Genomic DNA, 21,101 nt, shown 5'->3' with positions numbered 1-21,101 from the left:
AACCCAGAGAATAAGTCTGCTATATCACTTCTCTTCTAGAAAGACCGTTCCTCCATGCAGCGTTCCGTAGCTTCCACAGCCCGCATCTTAGTTGGTTGCCATCCTTCTCTGTTTCTTTAAAATCCAGGTAACTTATCAGGCTCTGTTCCTCTGCCAAGCATCACTGCTTATGCGGTCCTTGAGTGTCCAGTAGCATGTAGGCCACTGGGCTGATACTGTCAGGAATGAGATCCAGCCCTGTCCTCGAGGAGCTCCCAGCTTATGTTCAGGTCACGTTTCTTGGGCTCTTACTGTGTCCTTCTCTTTACTACAGGGCTTCAGGGCAGGGCTGGCCATAAAGACATATTCTTCACTCTGGTAGCGTTTATTGTCTTGTGGGGAAGACAGGCTTGTAAATGGACAGTGTCCGTATACCGTTGGCAAAGGCTGATGGAAGATGCACAGGGGACTAAGGGAGTTGAGCAGCAGAACTTCAGTTCAACCCAGAATTCAGAGAGGCTTTCTGAAGGAAGTGGCCCTGACTAGTGCTTATTATAATAGGAGGTTTTTTTTTCTTTTTTTAATATAAAAGGTGCTAAAAACGGTTGGTTGAGGGAACAGCGTGAGAAAAGGGCCAGAAGGTCTATTAGTCATTGTGTGTGCCAGTTGGTATTAGTGGAACATAAAGCATAAAGCCTGTTGAAGGGTCAGGGCATAGAAGATTCCCTATATGTGTCTTATGATTGGGATGCCATTGCAGGGTTTTAGGCAGGGAAATGACATGGTCGGTTGTGTGGTTTAGTTAGATTGTTTTGGCCACATTAGAGGGAAGAACTGTGGGAGTGGTGAGGTGGGGGGGTGGAGAGAGAGACAAGGCCAGGAAGTCAGTTTGGGAGAGTCTAGGTAAGTTCGTGTTTGGACTATGTTGAGTTCTTTTATCCCTTAGATCACTAAGTGGATATGTTGAAGAGGTTATGACATGTCTCATTCTGAAGTTGAGGAGACAACCGGCCAGATGTGTGGATTTGAATCACTCAGGGCCACTAGGTTCACCCAAACCTCCAGAGGGGGTGAGATTACTCAAAGAGTTAGCAGTGAGACGCGACCTGTGGACCCCGGGGGGCCTGAGTGGCTGAGAGGTGGCAGAAGGGAAGTCCATGGAGGTGACCATGAAAGTGTGGCCAGACTGGAGAGAACAGAAAGTGGGGAGTGCTGTTATAGAGACAAGGACAGTGAGAATAAAAATGGGATTATTAGGATTTTTTTTTTTTTTAAAGATTTTATTTATTAGAGAGAGCATGAGCATGGGGGAGGGGCAGAGGGAGAGGGAGAAGCAGACTCCCCACTGAGCAGAGGGCTCAACATGGGGCTCAGTCCCAGGACTCTGGAATCGTGCTCTGAGCCAAAGGCAGACGCTTAACTGACTGAGCCACCCAGGCGCCCCGGGATTGTTACGATTCAGGTACTGCGGGAAGTTTCCAAAAGGAGTTAGTAGTGGGCAGTGCCCAGCGGTTTGGGGAAGTCTGGTAAGAAGATGGCTGGATTGTCTTTGGGAAGACTGTGGTCACTGATGATCAGTTGAGTGGTGGATGAGAAGCCATATGGAGGTGGGTTGAGGAGCGATGAAGAATGGGGAGAAATAATGCTCCCTGTTCTTTGGAGAAACACGTCTGTGAAGGGAAGAGAGAGATTGCTGCTAGGCGAGTGGAGAGTTTTAAAAGGTTTTGTTTGTTTTCTGAGGCGAGGGTAAACTAGTAGGTAGAGAGAACAGGAGAAGCGGGTTGTTTGAGAGATCAGCACCTTGGATATTGGAGGCTTTGGAATTCAGAACACTGGGAAGAGTGCCATCATGGACAGGAGACGAGACCCCCCCGCCCTGCTCACACACAGGAGGAGGGAGCTGGGGATGTGGACCAGTGGAGGCGGATACATTGGTGGGGCTCAGGGATTTGACATTCCTCACGTCTGCCATCTGCTTTCCACCAGACGTCCCCTACACCTCAGGGTCTAGTTTTCTTAATACTTAATTTTGCATTTTAGAGAAAAGGAAATACTGCATTCCCTCTCTAATAAGCTCACAGTCTGTTGTCAAGTGGCACCACAGCATGATGGTTAAGACCTGTTTTTTAAAGAATCATTGCAGACCTGACTTTAGCCTCTCCTCTGCCACTGACTAACTCGAACCTTGAGCCTCTGTTTCTTGGGCGTGAGGGGAATGGTGACAGTTCCTCCTTCATTACCACACAGAGTTCGGGTTGCGATGACTGAAAGCTTCCAGGGCAGCGCACAGTACAGAGTAAGGGCTTAATTACGCTGGAGCCATAATATTTCGTCTCCATTTAGGAGGCAGCAGGGTTAGCATAGTGGTTCCAAGCATGTGTGCTGAAATCAGTTTGGCTGGTTACTAAATTTTCTCCGTGGCTCATGTTCCTCTTTGGTACAATTGGAGAATAGCACTACCTCCCTCATGGGGTTGCTGTGACCTGTGAGTGAGGCGGTCCTAGAAAGTGCTTCATGCAAGCTGGCTGAGTAAAAAATGTCTTCAAGGGTCTAAGATAGGGATAGACAAACCACAACCTGGAGGCCAAGTCCAGCCCAGGAGCTAAGAATATATTTTATATTTTCAGTGAGTTAGTAAAACAAACAAAAAAAGAATATGTGACAGAAATTAGAGGTGACACGCAAAGCTTAAAGCATTTACTGTCTGGCTTTTTATAGAAAATTTGCCACCCGCTGGTCCAGGGTTACTGCCTATCCAGCATCTATGAAGCTATTTCCTGCATTATCTCAGAGATTATTTCTTAGATTAAAAAAAAAAAATTCCTTTTTAGATTTTATAACTTTAGAAATGACATAGTCTAATTCCATCTCATTTTTCTAATTGAATGAAGAAACTGTTTTAAGTGACAATTTTTCAGTGATGATTACTGTGTTTTTATTAACTTTCCTATGTTTTCTGTGTTGGAATGTTAGTTTATGAATTATAATACTCCTTGATTTCTCGGTAGCTGTACTCCTCCCTTTATTTATAATTCTTTTTTGGGGAGCGCCTAGGTGGCTCAGTCCATTAAGCATCTGCCTTTGGCTCAGGTCATGATCCCAGGGTCCTGGGATTGAGCCCCACATTGGGGGAGCCTGCTTCTCCCTCTCCCTCTGCCCCCCCCCACCCCTTGTGCTCACTCGCGCGCGTGCTCTGTCAAATAAATAAATAAAATCTTTAAAAAATAATTGTTTTTAAAGATTTTATTTGAGAGAGAGAGTGCACACAAGCAGGGGGAGAGGGAAAGGGAGAAGCTGAATCCCCGCGGAGCACAGAGCCCGACACAGGGCTCGATCCTAGGATACTGAGATCATGACCTGAGCTGAAGTCAGACACTTAACCGACTGAGCCACCCAGGCGTCCCTCAGATTAATAATTCTTAGTTTTGTCTTAGAACTTGAAAAGTTGAGAATGGGGTCAGCAGCCCATATTTTAAACTCACTGGTAGGAAACTATAATATCGTTATGACAAGGCATCATTTTTACTTTTAAGTTGTTGCACTTTTCTCATTCCTTTAAATATCTGGATTTTCCTGCTTCATTTCCAGACTGTCACTCTCTGTTGCCCAAGTGCCTTGGTGTGGAATTATTCCACAAACGACAATAAGAGCGCGAACCCTGGCTCGCCCCTGGATCTGCTGCAGGTGGCCCCCTCCAGCCTCCCCATGCCGGGTGGGAACACGGCTTTCAATCAGCAGGTAGACTTCCTGTTATGGTGGTTTGATGGGTGTGTTCATTCTTGAGAGGCATCACAGCATAGTGGGCCAGGTGGGTTTCAGCATCTCAGGTGCTTGGGTACCGTTCCCAGCCCTGCTCCCCATCTCTCTGGGGGGCCTGGGCGAAGTATTTCGCCTCTCTGAACCACAGAAGTTCATCACGTTGCTCCCTTTCTTCTTTCCCTCTTGCTGGGCAGTTCTTGCAGAGCGTTTTGCCACCCAGAGGGTAGTTACGGTGGTGGTTCTAATACATGACCACAGCGCTCCTAGTTGGTCATCTGTGATATTTAGTAACTATGTTTTTATGAGTTAGTTTTATTAGTGCTGGGTTTTTTTGGTTCAGAGACTTAAGAAACTTAAACCACAGGATCGTGACTAATGTTGAGAATAAGATCCCTGTTTTTTTGGCAAGCATTTTTCTTAATGAAACATGCCTCGTTGTTTTCATACATAGAAGAATGGCTCAAAAATGATACTTTAGAGCTTTCACCTTTCCATATGATATCCTAAAAAAATTTTCACTTGTAAAGCAAACTTTTTTTTTTTTTGGTGAGCATTTGTTATTGAAAACTGGCATTGAACCACCACTTGTAAATTTTAAAGGGCACTTCTTGGACAACAGGCTAAATTTGCTATGATGTAGTCAAGATGGACTGTAGGACGCTGCTGTGCTCATGTGGGAAACCTGACCTGATTTAGACAGCCACTGTGGCTCTCCAAGCACAAGTTAAGTGGAAGTGCTTATCTTTCAGGTTCGGGCCAGGATTTACGAGGCGGAACAGCAGATCAAACAAAGAGGCCGTGCAGTGGAGGTTCGGTGGTCCTTTGACAAGTGCCAAGAATCAACAGCAGGTACAGAACACGAGAGAAGAAGGGGTGCTTTTGAATGTTGGACTTCGTGCTGCATTTCTGATTCTTAACTATCCGTCCACATAGTGAGTAAGGATGCTTTTTAGCGGAGCCACCTTCTGACTTCTGAGGGCATTCTTCATTTTGTGCCCTGTAGCTCCCGGCTGTCGAGAATGTCAGGTTTGGTTTCATTGGGAATTCTTACATGCCGAGAACGATGCTTTCTTAAAATCCCTTTTGCCCTGCCTAATGATGATTTTGTACTACGCTGTTGTGGCTTTATTTGACCTCTTGACAGTTGCTTAATTTCCACATCCAGGGGTGACCATCAGTCGGGTGTTACACACGTTGGAAGTGTTGGATCGACATTGTTTTGACCGGACTGACTCCAGCAATTCAATGGAGACGCTTTATCATAAGATTTTCTGGGCAAACCAAAACAAAGATAACCAAGAGGTAGTTCATATTTTTCTTCTTTTCATTTAAATTTTCTCAGCATATTTTTTTTTTTTCATTCAGTAAATTCTGGCAAAGCCTTTTCTATGAAGTGTAAGAGATTATGAAGGTGTCACCCTGAAATGATTTTGTTGTTGGGCTAAAATGCCCCCAGATAATTAAAATGAAATGTCCTTTGGGCTGATCAACCTAGGTGTATTTGTTGGAAAGATTTTTCTTGGACTTTTTATCATCACCTCCCCCCCCCCCCATCATTTTAGTTCTAGCAGAATATCCTTCATCTAGTGATTGGACTTTATATAATGGTTTGGCTTTAACTTAGGGGGAGTCTATTTTAATATTAGAGCAGTGAATGAATATTGTGGTCACGGTCTTTGGAAAATTTGTATGCAACGTATTAGGATTCTCCAGAGAAACAGAACCAGTATGGGGAAGGGGAAATATACACAAATATGTGTGTGTGTGTGTGCGTGTGTGTACACATATATATGTATACACACATATATGTAAGTGAGAAAGAAGTATTTATTTTAGGGAATTGGCTCACATGATTATGAGGGCAGGCAAATCTGAAATGTGCAGGGCAGGCCAGCAACCTGCGGGCCCTGGGAACAGTTGATGTCATAGTCTTGAGTCTGAAGTCCATCTGGAAGCAGAACTCCTTCCTCGGAGACCTGTCTTTTCTCTTATGGCCTTAAACAAATTGGGTGAGGCCCACCCACATTATGGAGGATAATCTGCTTAAAGTTTACTGATTTAAATGTTATCCACATTTAAAAAAATACCTTCACGGCAGCATCTAGACTGGAATTTGCCCAAAAATACTGGGTACCATGGCCTGACCAAATTAACCATCACAGAGAATTATCATCTTATGCTTTCTTGGATTAGATTGTTTCATTATTGAACTGCCCTATCAATAAAGGTTTTTCAATTTTTTTTTTCCTCAACCTTACTTTGGGACAATGAACAAGTTTGTCTTCTTTTTGCAATGGGAAGCAGAAACCCATGGTATAGCCAGGTTGTGTTAGGCACCAAGAATGAAGAAGTTTTAAGACATGGTACCTGTCTTCATGGAACACCTTAGTTGACTGATTACTATTATCTTTGATTTTCGTACTAGCCTTTGGGAATGCATATGGGGAAAGGAGAGATTAAACAACAGAAACAGTAACCCAAAACCTTTCCTTATCCCACCCTGATGTGAACCTGATGTGATCCTGTTGTAGGTTATTCCTCTTTCTGGAATAATTTGTGTTGTCACCCTGCTTCTCAAAGATAAGGTGTCAAGTTCACTGCTGCCAAGTAGAATGTCAGAATATTGAGTGAGGTACGGACTGAGCATATTTTCTCATTCATTGTGAAGTCTCAGCAATGCTTTGGTACTTCTGTAGAGTACACTGATTATAAGTCTGCACAGTTCTCTGCTAATTGACACAAGGTGTTACGGTGTTCTTTTATGGTGTCCATTTGTAATAAAGACTTTCTTAGATAAAAGGTTGCAAGACTACTAAGGTTTTTAATATACTGAAGTGAAATACCTGGAAGGAAAGTTGAGATACCTAAAATTCAAGATGTCCTTTTGGACTCCTAAGCTTCTTGCACCAAGTGTTGAGTAAAGATTGTGTTGTTCTCTTGTGAGCGTTTTAGCAAGTGCACCACAACCACTTGAGTTTTGTGGTTAGCCTCACTGTAGACCTTTCTAGTGAATGAACTGCCCAACTTCACAATTACATGCCCCATTCACCCACAGAGACTTAAGTTATTCACTAGCACTCTTAAGAGGAAATGATGAGTGTCATATCAAGGGCAGAAATTAAGTTTTTTATCTATGTATATATAATTACCTAAATTATATATACATATATATATATATATTTAAGTAGGCTCCACGCCCAGCATGGAGCCCAACTCAAGGCTTGAACTCACGTCCCTGAGATCAAGACCTGAACTGAGATTGAGTCAGATGCTTAACCAACTGAGCCACCCAGGCGCCCCAAGTTTTGTATTTTTTTTTTTTTAAGATTTTATTTATTTGACAGAGACTCAGCAAGAGAGGGAGAAGCAGGAAGCCCGATGAGGGGCTCGATCCCAGGACCCTGGGACCATGACCTGAGCCGAAGGCAGACGCTTAATGACTGAGCCACCCAGGCGCCCCCCAAGTTTTGTATTTGTGAATAAAATCACACTATAAGCTCTCTAAAGCACAGTTGTCTCCAATGAGGGAATTCACCCAGGATATGGGGAGGGGGATGCCACTAGAGGGCGACATGTACTCAGGACCGAGAGTCCCAGATGTTCTCCTGACATACTTCGTTGGAAGGAACGTCAGTGTTGCCCGTTTAGGAGTAATTATGTTGAATGTTGACTCAACTATGGAAAGAGTTGATGTGAGTGGTTGCTTTGTGGTTACAGTGCTCTTTTATGAGTAAGACAAAAATTTTATTTTAAACCTGTAATTCAGACTGGTCACCTTTTCTTAATCATCTGTTAGAAAGAATAACTAGGCAGATCCAGTTAATTTAACATTAGGATAATTTTTAAACATTAAAATATTTAACATTAAATTAATTTTTATTGAACATTATATTGTAAGTTTTACAATATGGCTTTGGCATCTGTGTGTGTGTGTATACCACGGTGTGTATGTATAAGCAGGCAAATGACAGAGTTTCATCTTTGTGTTTATTCTTCATCAGGGCCTACTATTTTCTTGACTACCAAGTCACTTTATATATATATATATATATCTGGAATTCATGGATGAGCTGTGGAGTTGTATTAACTATGATCAGCTGTGTGACCTTGAGCAACTTACTTGCAGGCTCTGTGCCTTAGTGCCTTCATTTGTTAGGGCAAATGCTCTATGCCAACTTACCTATCCCTAAGGGACAGGAGGACTTTGAGAATTATAAAGCACTCTATAAATATATTTAAAAATGTGAATGATAAATAGCAATAATTATTAGTTGTGTTATATTGGAAGAACCAATATGATGTAACTATAATTTTCTGACTAGGAGTTGTATAAAGTGGTGTGATTTGGATTCAGAAACAGGTCTCACTTCTTTAAAAGGTGCTTCCTCTTTTTTGGTTTCATAATTTGTGTTAGGACAGACAACATGAAAGATAATAGAACAAGTGACCAGCCTCTGCAATTGCAGTGAGCTTGAGGTTTGCTTTTGTTGAAGTTGTGTTTAGGTAGGCCTGGGCCCTGGATTGCTCAGCCTGCTTCCTCACATCTATTTGGGCAAGTTGAATTCACCCTTCTTGATTCCTTTTTCTCTGGAACTGCTAAAAGGAAATTGAGTTCTTTTCACTTTCTTGTAGGGAGGTGGGAGAGCAGCCCTACAGATGGGACTCGGAGTCTGAAGTTCAGGTTTGTGTGTGTCATTAAGTCTCCGTGTTTGGTCAAAGCCGTCATGCACGGAATGAAGACGTTTGAGGCCTTTGTCCTGCCCTGTGGTTGGACTGTGGTCATGAGAGTGAGCGTGGGCCCCACGATGGGGTGTGTCAGGCCTGTGGCGTGCTTCTGCTCATTCTCCGTGGACTGCCGTTATTCCTTTACCCTCTCCTTCCCTGCTGCCCCCCTTATCCTCAGCAGGTGCTTCTGTGTTAGGGTTTGGGTACTGTTGTAAGAGAGGTGAAAATATAAATCCTAAAACCCTTAATGTTTACTTACTCTAAATCTGTGCTGCTTGATTTTCCATTCAGTATAGTGGGAGATATAAAACTTGTAATGCTTAGGACAGGGCTCGGAGACTTGTGTTGTATGGCTGTCAGGAGGTGGTGCAAGTTAACGGTAGGCTGTTGGGTCCAGGGCCCCTGAGAGGCAACCCAGGAGGGGGCTTGCCCTCTCTGAGTAGAGTGGCCTGTCTCAGATTCTACTTGGGAAGGCAAACCCACTGTTGTCTGATCATTCGACATTTCAAGAGAACTTGGATGTCAAGATTTACATGTGAACTTTTCCAATCTTAACACACACTGCAAGCCAGGCAGTGTCTGTTGGCCATGTTTGCCCAGATGCCTGTCACTTTGCCCCTCATGGTGCCTGTTTTAAACACTGGCTTACTGATTTGCCTGTTCAGTGTTTCAGAACCATTTCTGCTCTGGGTGATGGGAGGCAGAGAAGCCTGATGTCCACGAAAAGGACTGTTGTTGGGAATGGAGGGCACCTCTTGATTCCAAGTCCTGACTGAGTCTGTCACTTGGGACCTACAGGCGGGGGCCACATTGCTGACCTCAGGTCTGGGGGAGAAGTGCCCCTCAGCCTTACAGAGAAGCCAGACCGCTTCCTTCCTCTTGGCTTCTTTCCTTGTTTGTGTTGGTTGGGTGTGAAGGGAGAAGTAGCTGCCTCTTTGGGTCCGCCAGTGACATGGATAGAAGGGAGAGTCTAAAGATGGCAGGAAGAGCCGCCTTTTCACTTCTCTCTCTGGTGCCCGGGGAAGCCGACTTTGTCCTGAGTAATGAAAAGGCCAGAACAGCTGCAGCGACACATACATTTCCTCTTTCCCTGCTGCTAAACAAACCTGAAAATCTACATATTTATTGTTGCTTTCCTGCTTACTCATGAAGCATTCTCTGAATAGGTGTGATGAGTTCATACTGATTTTTTTGAATGGCATAGGCCCAGAGTCCAGAGCAGCCGTCTGACTCCCCTCTGGCCCAGGCCTCCAGGGCCAGACCAGGTCGGCAGCCATGTGGTTGAGGAACCCTCAGCACCATGCAAAGGAAAATCTCCGTTTCCGTCTGCTGGTCATTGCTGGGCTTTGTTGCATGTTTTTCTCCCTGCCAGCCTAAAGCCCCACAGGTCGGGGTCTGTGTTCCTTTGGCTCACCAGCGTATCACCAGTCTCTAACACCATGCCTGGTGCCCCACATGTCCTCAGGAAATACTTACTGAATTGGTTTTTGCGGGGGCTTACAGAAAAGCTGCTGGGACAGTGAACTGGAAAGGAAAGCCCTCTATGGGATTGGGTTTGGAAGGGTAGGGGGAATGCAGAAAGAAAATCTATAGAATATGTTGGCTTTAACAACGGTACAAGGAAGCATGCGCAGGCGGTGGAAGGAGGGCGGCTGACAGAGTTCTCAGCTGTAAAATCAGCAGGTTAGTAGCGCATCTCTTGGGCGGTATTACGTACAATTCACTTACTCTTCATGAGTCTTAATTTCCCCACTTGTAAAATGGGATTTCTACCTCCTGATGATGTGAAAATGACCTGAAACAATGTCGAGAAAACATTCAGATATTTATAGTGCCTAGCGTGTAAAGGGGTACTCCGTAAACACTATCTACTATTACAACTGACATATTTAGGGAAGCAGTTAAACTCTAGAGACATGGAAGGAATATGGTCCTACGGTCCCTTGAGACTACTGTGGGGACACACACACACACACACACACACACACAGCCATCACACAATCCATTAATCCAAAACGCACAGCCAACATCTGTCAGGCTTTTTACATTCTTTGATTTTCACAAAGACTTTACCCTCAGCAGGGAAGCAGTCGGATGGGACTGGCCCACCCCCAGTGAGGTGTTTGCAGTACTACCATGTAGTGAAAGAGATCGTGCTCATTTCAGTGCTTAGGGGTATTTTTGGGTTGTTGTTGTTGTTGTGAATGTTTAATGTAAGAAAGAGTCACTTTTAAAAATTAAGACTCAAGATAACAAAGTCAAATGAGGCAGAAGTCAGGCAAACAAGGAAAACACACCTGGATGGCTTCCCGTTAAGATGCATGTGCTGAATTTTAGAATTGTTGATGCGGATTGCAGCCCTGCCTGAGTACACTGTACTGGAGAAGTCACATGGTTTCCTACTGGACGCCCAAAGGGGGAGGTGCCAGTCTCTTACAGCTACCGTTTTCTTCTTTCTTCAAGTAAACTTATTGTGAAAGAGTGATTATATTAACATGGTTGGGGGTGGGGGAAATGGCATGTCCAGACATTTAGACATTACTGTAATGGTAAGGGTCAGTCATGAATCCACTTAGATTGTGGTGGGCCTCTTAGATTGCTTTTGAGCATGTGATACAAGTCTTTTTTCTTCAGCCTTTTTATGAGTACATCTTAAGTACTAAGCCCTGTTATGTGTTATGCCATCTCATTTAAATTTTTCCTGGCCAGTGAGAAACATGTTTAAAAATTTTGTTTTTCTTTATCTCCTTTGCAGATGAGGAAACCAAGAAACATGTTTAAAAATTTTTTTTTCTTTATCTCCTTTGCAGATGAGGAGATCAAGGCATAGAGCAGATGAGTAAATTGTCCAAGCTTATACCCAACTCACTGGTGGGAAAATAGGGATTAGAATCCTAAATGGTTCTAGAACCCAACTCTTTTTTAAAAAATTAAAAAAGATTTTTTTTTTATTAATTTTTAAGTAGGCTCCCCTGGGTGTGGAGCCCCATATGGGGCCTTAAACTCACAACCCTGAGATCAAGACTTGAGCTGAGATCAAGAGCTGGACGCTCAACCAACTGAGCCTCCCAGGCACCCCTAGGACCCAACTCTTGACTAGTACATTCTATTCCTTGTCCTACTTCTTTAATAAATCATTTTATTTCAGGTAACTATAGTGGAACAAACAAGTGTCAGATAATTTTGGAAAAAGGAGGGAAAAACCTTGATAGTTGCCACAGTTTCCATATTAATATTGGCATATTTATTTGCAGGAATAATCCCTGATTTTTAAAGGCGAAACAATTTCAACATAGTAAACAATATTTAAGTTAGAAAATCCAAATCTTCAAATTGGGCAAGCTGACCCTTGTAGAGTATCACACAACTGAAGCCAGTTCAGACCTGAATTTGAGTCCTGGCTTTGCTGTTAAGTAGCAGGTTGGATTCCAGCTAGTTACTTGTTCCCCCAGGGTCATTGTCGCTGTACAGTGTCTTACTACTAGAGTCCACTTCACTTGTGTTATGTTCATGGTTGGATAACATTGTCAACCTAGTACCATGTTTTAGAAATTTAGGTTTCCCTCTTCTCATCTGTATGTTCCCTTCATTTTTCCTAAAAGACAAGTAAGTAAAGCTTATTGTACCATACAGTGATGACCCCTGGATATTAAGTTGGGTGTTTTCCTTATTTTCAGTAAGAGAGACCTGACACTTTTCAAGGACTTTTGGAGAGAGTTCTTTACAATTTGTCTTATGTAGGACTTCTTTTTATTTTGAGAGAGAGATGGAGTGTGCATGTGCAACCTGGGAGGTGGAGACAGGCAGAGGGAGAGAGAGAGAGAGAAAATCTTAAGCCGGCCCCACGCCCAGCATGGTGCCCGATGCTGGGCTCGATCTCATGACCCCGAGATCATGACCTGAGCTGAAATCAAGAGTCAAACACTTAACCAACTGAGGCACCCAGGCGCCTCCTTATGTATGATTTCTGTTATCCTGCAATTATATTGTTCTCAGAACTATTTTTTGCATTTGTATTATTATTTAAATGTTGATGATGTAACTGGAGAATGGCAAATTCATCTTTTGGCATAGTGCAAATTAATGACAATTAGTTGATTTATATACTCAGAGGAATTGTTTTAATTTTGTTTTCTTATCTGTCACCTTCTCAGAACTCAGAGTTGTGCTATGTTTAACTGCTGCTTAAAAAAAAAAAAAGTCCTTTTTGCTTTCATGGTATTTGTTTTGTTTCTTAGATGTCCTAAGACCTAAAGGCTCATTGATTCTAAGGATGTGAGACTAGGAAAACCTGCCCATTTTCCATCAAAAAATCAGCCATCTTAAATATCTTTTGGAAATGTACATAGGGAATCAGTCATTCATATTTAGAAAGATTTTTCACAAGTGAATACTATTTATATGTAAATATCCTGTCTTCTGGGTTTGTGGTTAACAACCTTAGTCTTACTTCATGGTGATTCTGCATGTTAAGTGCTATTTGTGATCATGTACAAGAGGCTTACGTTCTATTAGCAGTTTAGACCACGTTTTAACTTAATGCAACTCTTGAAATTCATCCAGATCTCCATAATGTGCCTCAGGTTGCAAGCCATATAACTTGCTAATAACACTGCTCTATATATTATCCCTTGTCGTTTATTGGTGCTGTAATACGACTTTTTAATCCAGATATGACCATTTTGTTTAATGTTGACTAAGAGTGATTAATTACATTTATAAACTTGTCCTGTGAGTCTCAGTTTATAAAGCTGTTGAAGAGCCTTATTCAGTATCTGATCTCAAGTTCTTTTAGTTTGCTGTTGCTTACAGTAATGAGTCATTGGTTTTTCCCCATTCCCTTTTATGGTATCGTTTTATAATATAGGTAGCATATTAACAAATTTCTTAAAATAGCAAACAATCTGATCAAGTATCTTCTAATTTCTAGAGGAAGCCTGACTCTCAGATGTAGTTGTCAATTATTTTCCCTTCTTTGTTTGTTATAGAAGACGTGGTTAGTTTTTATAGACCATTGGGTTATTGAGTAATTGAATAAAAACTGAATTAGGCTTAACCTATCAAGTTTAAGCTCACCCTTCCCAGGAGAGAAAAATGTGACCGATCTCCCTGATGATGAAGAACTTCTTCACGTTTGGGGTGTCTTTATTATAGATGTAGATGGCACCATCAATGATGATTATTTGCAACAGAGTTAACAATGATTTCAGTGTTTTACCACTGTAGGTGTGTCCAAAGTTCATGAGGCCAAATGAACAATGCTGTTATTTGAAGGACCTTGCTGATTTTTGAATTTTGTGTCCATTCATTGTCTTACTTGTTCTCATTATAGCAATTATTTCTTCTTGTGATTTTTTTTGTTTTTAATATTTGTTGAAGTACGAGTTATTACAATACAGTGCAGGATGATACAATGTTACTAGTTTCAGGTATCTTGTGATTTTTATGTGCATAGGATGGAATACATTTTTGACATTATGAAGTGCTCTTTAGCCCACAACTTGGACGCTTCTCCCACTCTTCTGCCCAGAAGGTGGGGGTATGTTGGCATACGAGCTCCTCCTGTGGAGCACATAGCATGGATTTGACTCTTAGGTCAGTGACTTAGTAGCTTTGAGCCATTTAACGAGTTATTTAACCTTTAGGCCTCAGTTTGCTCAACAGTCATAGCATTATAGTGAAAGCATCAGAACGGGGCATACTGTATAGCAAACACTCATTAGGTACATGAGCAGTAACCACTGTTCATTTTGGAACATATCCTTTCGATATTTTCCTGGGCATTTATGTACAGGTCGGAGGACATACATGGATTACATTCTACAAAATATTCTGCTGGATTTTCTTTTTCTCTCTGCTTACTGTTGTCCATCACTTGCTTATTTTTGTTTTACTCATGATGTTCAGCTCTCTTATTCTCATAAAGCCTTCTAGTTCTCTGGGTTGGTGGAAGAAGATAATCATTTTATGTAAACTCTAGTGATGTTGCCATATTTAGTCCTTCTTCCCATTGGCTAAATCCTTCAGAATGATTCTAAGTAATAGTGTTGGGACCAGCATCCTTGACTCACTAAATTAGGAATGAGAGTACATCTAGTACTTAACACTTAATTAGCTGTTAGGTTGTCAGATACTTTTCTATATTAAGTAAGTGCATGTGTGTTTTGGGGGAGGGGAATAAAATGTAAACTCCTCCCACCATTGTCCGACCCCCATCTTACCTTGTTTTTGCTTTTGGTTTCATGTAGGACAGTGTTGCTTTTACTCTATGATGAAAAATATCTGTTGACTCTACTATTTGCCAGACACTGAAAATAAATGCTGAAAGTAAAACCATGAAAAAGACAAATCCTTGACTTACACGAGTATCTGGTCTAGCAAGTATTAGAGGAGGAACGAAGTCTTTGGTAATTCATTTTCTGCGTGTGCATTTGATTATAAGTCTGGCACGTTCCTGAAGAGGTAGGAGTCTGACTGGAACACTGGGTGGCAGTGACTGATTGGAGTGGGGCTTAGCAACAGGCTTCCTGGTGTGTGTGTGTGTGTGTGTATGTGTGTGTGTGAGCGCGCGCGTTCGCGTGCGCCCCTACTTGAGAGATTTCCGTGTAACAGTGATGCTCTTTGTGCTTCTAGAGATCTTGATTCGGTGATGATGGGAGCAACAGAAAAATGGGCTTTGGAATTAGGTCTCCTAGTTCTGCCCCTTTAGATCTCTGTGCCCTTGACCATCTTAACCTCTGAACCTCAGTTTTCTTATCTGTCAAATGGGAATAGCAAGACCTACTTCAGAGTTTGTTGTGGAGATTAGAGGTGATGTGTGTGAAACACTCAGTGTCTGCTCGATAAATATATTCAGCTATTATTTCTACTACCTGTGGCTGGACATTTACAAGTGTTAATACTGTTATTGCCATGATTACATGTTTTAATTTATGCCGTGGCTAGAATTCAGATTCTTGACCCCCTGGTTTGGTGCTTTTTCTCCGGCCTTAATTTTATGTGCCATAGCTCAATTTCTCTTTCTTTCTGTCTCTTTCATTCTTCTCTATCCTAGTTGCTTCTATGTAGTTGCAGCCTCGGGGTGCATGCTGTGGACTATTAAAGTCTTACTATCTATTATGAAGTATCAATATGTAAAGCTGCCTGTTACTGCTCCTGAAGATTCCAGCTCCCCTTTACAGTATTTGAGATGATAAAGGACTTTCCTTTAGTAGCTCTCAGAGGTGTGTCTCCATTTCCTAATGGATTATTTGAAACCAATAGCTGGAGATCTAATAACCATGAAGCCATGTTGTGAAAGATGCATATTACATGGAAGTAATATTCTGCACAAGAGAGCAGAATACTCCGATGTTGTAAGCATCAAGAGTGGAGGTGGAAGAGCCCAGAGAAGCTTGGAGCTCACACAAAGGCCATTGGGTACTCTAGGACGAGGGTCAAGATTACCTTCCTGGGTTCTTTTGAACACACAGTGTTGCTGTACTTACTTAGGTCGTTTCCCAAGATTTATGTTGTGGCAAGAGTTTTATTAATTAGCTGAGTGATCTTGGACAAGCTATTTGACATCTCTATGCCTTGGGTTCCTTAATTGTAAAATGACAATGATAACTAGCTCATAGGTAGTAAAGATTAGAAGAAATAATTCCTGAAACACATTTATTGCAATGTTGGACTATAAATTGAGTAAGCACTCAATAAATGTTAATTATCTTTATTACCACCTGTAAATTTGCCAAGATATCTTTATTACTGATTTTGAGGGTGATTATAAGTCCATACTAAGTTATTTTATGTTTTAAATTTTCATTAAAAATGACTGAAAAGAGGGTCACCTGGGTGGCTCAGTCGGTTAAACATCTGACTCTTAATTTCGGCTCACGTCATCGTCTCAGGGTCATGAGATCAAGTCCCATGTGGGGCTCTGCACTCAGTGCAGAGTCCGCTTGGGATTCTCTCTCTCCCTCTGCCCCTCCCCCCGCTTACACACGTACATTTTCGCTCGCGCTCTCAAATAAATAAATCTTTAAAAAATGACTGAAAAGATTTACATTTAAGGTCAGGAACTTTCAGCTTTTAATTTTTGTTGTGTCTGCTTTCGTCAGTTAATAAATGCTAAGATTTTAGTAATGACTAGAATAAGCAATGCGTATTTCAGAAAACCTATTCTGAAGAGTATTTTTGATCGGAATAGAGGGCACTTTCATCTGGCCAGGGCTAATCTCTTAGTATCCCAAATGTTTTATAAGGTTGAGCACAAAGCAGCATGCCTGATGAGTACCTGATAGATTTTTTTCTTGTGACCAAAGAATTGCCCAGTCTTCACTGCCTATCGAAGACCCCAATCCAGAATGCAGCACTAAATCTAAGAGGAATGGGGTACCCCTCTGTGAATCCCCTGGAGCAGGAGGAGGAGCAGTATCCCCAGAAGAAGTAGGGGTGCGGCTTCGGGAAGAGGGGAGGAATGGTGGGCTGGTGGGGAGCTGCCCTTGTCTGAGAGGGCAGAATGCTGTCGGAGGGGATTGGAGCCTTACTGGTAATCCCGCGTCTTGGACTTCCCCTTTCCTTTGTCCCGTGGCAGGCCTCTCCAGGCTGCCTTCCTTACTGACACATCTTTAATCAGATACTGAAATATCACCATTTGTCTGCAGAAAAATAGAAATAAAAATAAAACACCACACAAATGTCCAGAGTTCATTGCTGAAGACAAATGCTCTTGCCTGTGAACCATCCATAAGGACTTTCTCTCCATGTGAGTTCATTCTGTTTTCTCTGATTTGATCCCTTATGAGCCTCCTTCAAATTTCAGAGGGAATCTGTCAGTTTCTGGGGCTAGAAAGGGGGGAGCGTTTTAGTATCCTGCTTCACTGATGAGCACTCCTGCCTCCTTACTTTAAGATAATTTCCTTGGGTTATATTTTCAGAGATTGAATTATTGGAACAAATGATATAAAAAAACATATTTTAAAGATTTTGTTTCTTTGAGAGAGAACATGAGCAAGGAGGGAGGAGGCAGAGGGAAAGGGAGAGGCAGACTCCCCGCCAAGCGGGGAGCCTGACACAGGACTTGATCCTAGGACCCCGGGATCACGACCAGAGCTGAAGGCAGACACCCAACTGACTGAGCCACCCAGGTGCCCCTCTTTGCCACTTTTTATTTGCTTGTTTAACACTGCTTTGAAGTAATTTCCTATTGCTGCCATAGCAAGTTATCAGAAATTTAGTGGCTTAAAGCAGCACAAATTTTTTCTCTTGCAGTTTTGGAGGTTATGATCTTACTGGGCTCTAATCAAGGTATCATTTGGGCTGCATTCTTAGGGGGCCTCTCGGGGAGACTCCGTTTCCTTCTATTTCCCAGCTTCTAGAAGCCCCCTGCATTCCTTAGCTTGTGTTCCCTTGCTCCATCTCCACAGTACCCAGCACACCATCTTCCAGTCTCTCTCTCACCCTGGCTCCTGCTTCCCCTGTCACATCTCTTTGCCTCACAACCACCCCTGTGATTACACTGGTCCCACCCAGTAATCCGGGATAATTCCCCCCCCTCAACATCCTGAACTTAATCACAGCCACAACGTCCCTTTTGTCCTTTAAGGTAATGTCTTCACATGTCCTGGCTTTAGCGTGTGGACATCTTTGGGGGTGGGGGTGTTATTCTGTCTCCCACCACATACTCGTTTCTTCTCTTGTTCATCTCTCTCGAAATTTAACTCATTCTTCAAGATTTTTCCCAAAAGCCACTTTCTAAAAGGAAGCATCTAGTAGTTTCCTTCAGTCTTCTCTTTCGGCTTCTGTTAAATGTTGACTTTCTGAGATAATTTTCATTTCCCGTTTTCCTTTTTTCCTTTTCATTCATTTCCTTTCCATTTCCAAATTATTTGTACACATGTATGTCTCTCCCACTTAATTGCCATCTTGCTGAAGGACAGGGACTGTAGTTTATATCTTGAACTCCTAAATTTCCTCAAATTTTTGCCTTGAAGTTATTATATGTTAAAATCATATTTACTAAATTTCACTTAACAAATAATTACTGTTTTAAAGAAATGGAGCTTAATATTCTTAGAAATTTGTTTATAGGGTGCGAACGCACTTCAGTTTACATATTTGACGTTAGGATGTCGTGTTGGCAGTTACTTGAATTAATTTGTAAAATAGCATCTGGAACGCAAATGAGAGTGATCCTCTAATTTTCCAAAAGTTGATTGATGCAGAGTAGTGGGGGAGGGGTGCAAGGATCTGCCTATGGGGAGTGTGAGCCATGGGTGTCTCTTTGTATGCACATTGAACATGTCTAATTGGATATACCCTGGAACTGGTGCTTAGAGTGAAAAAAGCAGGATATCCTCGTTTTTGGTAGTGGAAGCTAGAAGAGGCCTCTTGGTAAAAATAGCTTAAAATGTTAATCAAAACTTTGTAGTAATTAGTAGGAGTCGGAGGGGGAGTTTTCATTGAAAAATTGTCTTGAAAAATATGCTGAAATTATAAAAGTATTTTATAACTACTAGATAATTTTTCAGTAATAAAGAACTAATGAAGTACATTTTGACCCAAATACATAAATGTAATTATTCATATTGCAGGGATAGTTTGCTTTCAAGTTGGTATCATGTGCCTTGATTTTCCAACATGATTTTCTAAGTTAGTAATAAAACATCTTTTGTAGTATCTTACTGTTTCTTTTAAAATAGGCGCAGAACCTATGTATTCCTCCATCCCCACCACTCCAATATCCTAAGGAAGGACTGGCATTATTTGGCAGTCCATCTGATATTCCAAAAGGAGTGGACTTTGCACTATTTGAATCTGGCCAGTATTGGAAAATATTTATTGGTTGAAAATAGATTATGGGCATATAACTGATATGAATATAAGAAAATTTCTGTAATTTTATATTTTAAAAACATAATTTTTCAGCAGCATTTTCCTTGGATTTTCATAATTCACTTATTTCCTAATAATTACAAATTGAGACCACAGCTGTAGCAGGCCGACTGCAGGCCCTCCTGTCTTCAAGTTAAGATCTCAGATGTCTGTAAGCTGGGACTGAGATATGGAAGGTGCAGATAGCCAGACTTAATTACTTCCTCTTCGATGTTGTCAAAACGTCTTGTAGCTTTCTTGTTTTTTTTTTTTTAAGTTTATTTTATTTGTTAATTTAATTTATTTATTTAAGTAATCTCTACACCCAACATGGGGCTCGAACTTAGGACCCCAGGATCAAGAGTCGCATGCTCCTCCAACTGAGCCAGCCAGGCACCCCACGTCTTGTAGCTTTATGATTAGTTGTCTTTTTTGCTTTTCTTTGTAGAAGGTGAACTTTCGGAGCACAGGGGCCAGGTCTTTTAAATTTTTGTTTCCTCAGTGCCTAGCATGGGTACTTAATAAGTGCTTTTGGAAGTGAATTGACTCCTTTCTAAGAAGGGCTTATTTTCTAGCACATTACCCCAACTCGTGGTCCTATCTGGATGTGTTAAGAAGAAGTGTTTTCCCTTATATGTGCTATTCTGTGCATCTTTAAGTCAAGCAGAACCTATTACTTAAGTTGAATGAGTGAGTCATTTATTCTTTTGTAGCCTATTTTCATCTTATTTTAATGATGCTGAAGAAAATAAAAACTTTATAAATGTGGATATGATGCACATTATTGACTGCATGAATTTATTAAAAACTGATGGTAGTATTTTTAGGGTAACTCCTTTTGTTGTCTATAATCTAAATCTAAGCATGTGGTGCTTCACTGAATTGACTTTTATATTTTGACTTTTCTCTGGATTAGATGGAATCCAGGCAAACATTCCTTCTAGTCTGCTTTCTTTTTTAAGTGTTAAACATAACAATCTTTATATATTTTAATTGAATTACTTCTTTTAATTTAAATTAAGAGACCTAGAGATGCTTTTGAGATCTGCCCTAAGTAACATTTCTTTGTTTGAGTCAACATGTGTTTAACCAAGTTTAGGGTAGGATGACTAAGAATCTTGGAACAAACTGATTTTCATGATCTAAATTGTTTGCTAGTATCTACAAGCTGATTAGGGATTCTTACCTTGGGATTCTTGGGTGTCTTCTCAGAGTCCATGAACTTTCTGAAAAGTTGTGCTAGATTTATGTGTGTATGTCTGCATATTTTTCCTGGGAGTGTGTTTACAGCTGTTATAATCTCAATCGAACATACGGATTCTAAAACGTTAAGGACTTCTCACGTAAATGCCAATACTGTAATTATCCAGTTCTTCTGGCATAGTGTTTATACAACTGGACAAATACTAAAAATGGGCAATTGATGTTACATTGGTTGGCTTGCATCCTCTAAAAGGAAAGGTGAGGTTACATAAAAGGATGATTCCTCTTTTCTCTTAACTGCCCTCTGCCAGCTGTGTCTGCTTGTAATAATTTGTTTCTTTCTGATGCTTGGTTGTCATTTTTCATGTTGGTTGTTTCTAATGCAGTGAGTCTTTGGCCAGCATTCCAGCCTCCCCTCCAGTTCTCTTCAGTTCCTTGTTGGAGTGGGTGGCTTGCTGAGCTGCCATGTTCGGATTGGGCGGCGAGTGAGGCCTCTGAGTGTGAGGGGGCCAACAGTGGAGTGAGCGCTTGGGGTTGGGAGCAGCTCCTCTGGATATTCAGTGCTCAGGGTTGGGAGC

At 41.6% G+C, this 21,101-nt stretch overlaps 1 protein-coding gene across 1 annotated transcript in view; it reads left to right on the top strand.

Moving 5' to 3' along the window:
• MED12L (mediator complex subunit 12L) overlaps window positions 1-21,101 on the top strand; it is a 322,651-nt gene that overhangs the window by 72,165 nt on the left and 229,385 nt on the right. The window contains exons 8-10 of the mRNA XM_021685957.1: window positions 3,568-3,717; window positions 4,488-4,587; window positions 4,904-5,040. Of these exons, the coding sequence (XP_021541632.1) occupies window positions 3,568-3,717; window positions 4,488-4,587; window positions 4,904-5,040 (387 nt within the window). The remainder of the gene's footprint in view (window positions 1-3,567; window positions 3,718-4,487; window positions 4,588-4,903; window positions 5,041-21,101) is intronic.

This window comes from Neomonachus schauinslandi, chromosome 1 (genome assembly GCF_002201575.2).
Source record: "Neomonachus schauinslandi chromosome 1, ASM220157v2, whole genome shotgun sequence".
NCBI lineage: Eukaryota > Metazoa > Chordata > Mammalia > Carnivora > Phocidae > Neomonachus > Neomonachus schauinslandi.
The sequence above is the reverse complement of the archived record's forward strand: the minus strand, read 5'-3'. Positions and strand labels throughout refer to the sequence as shown.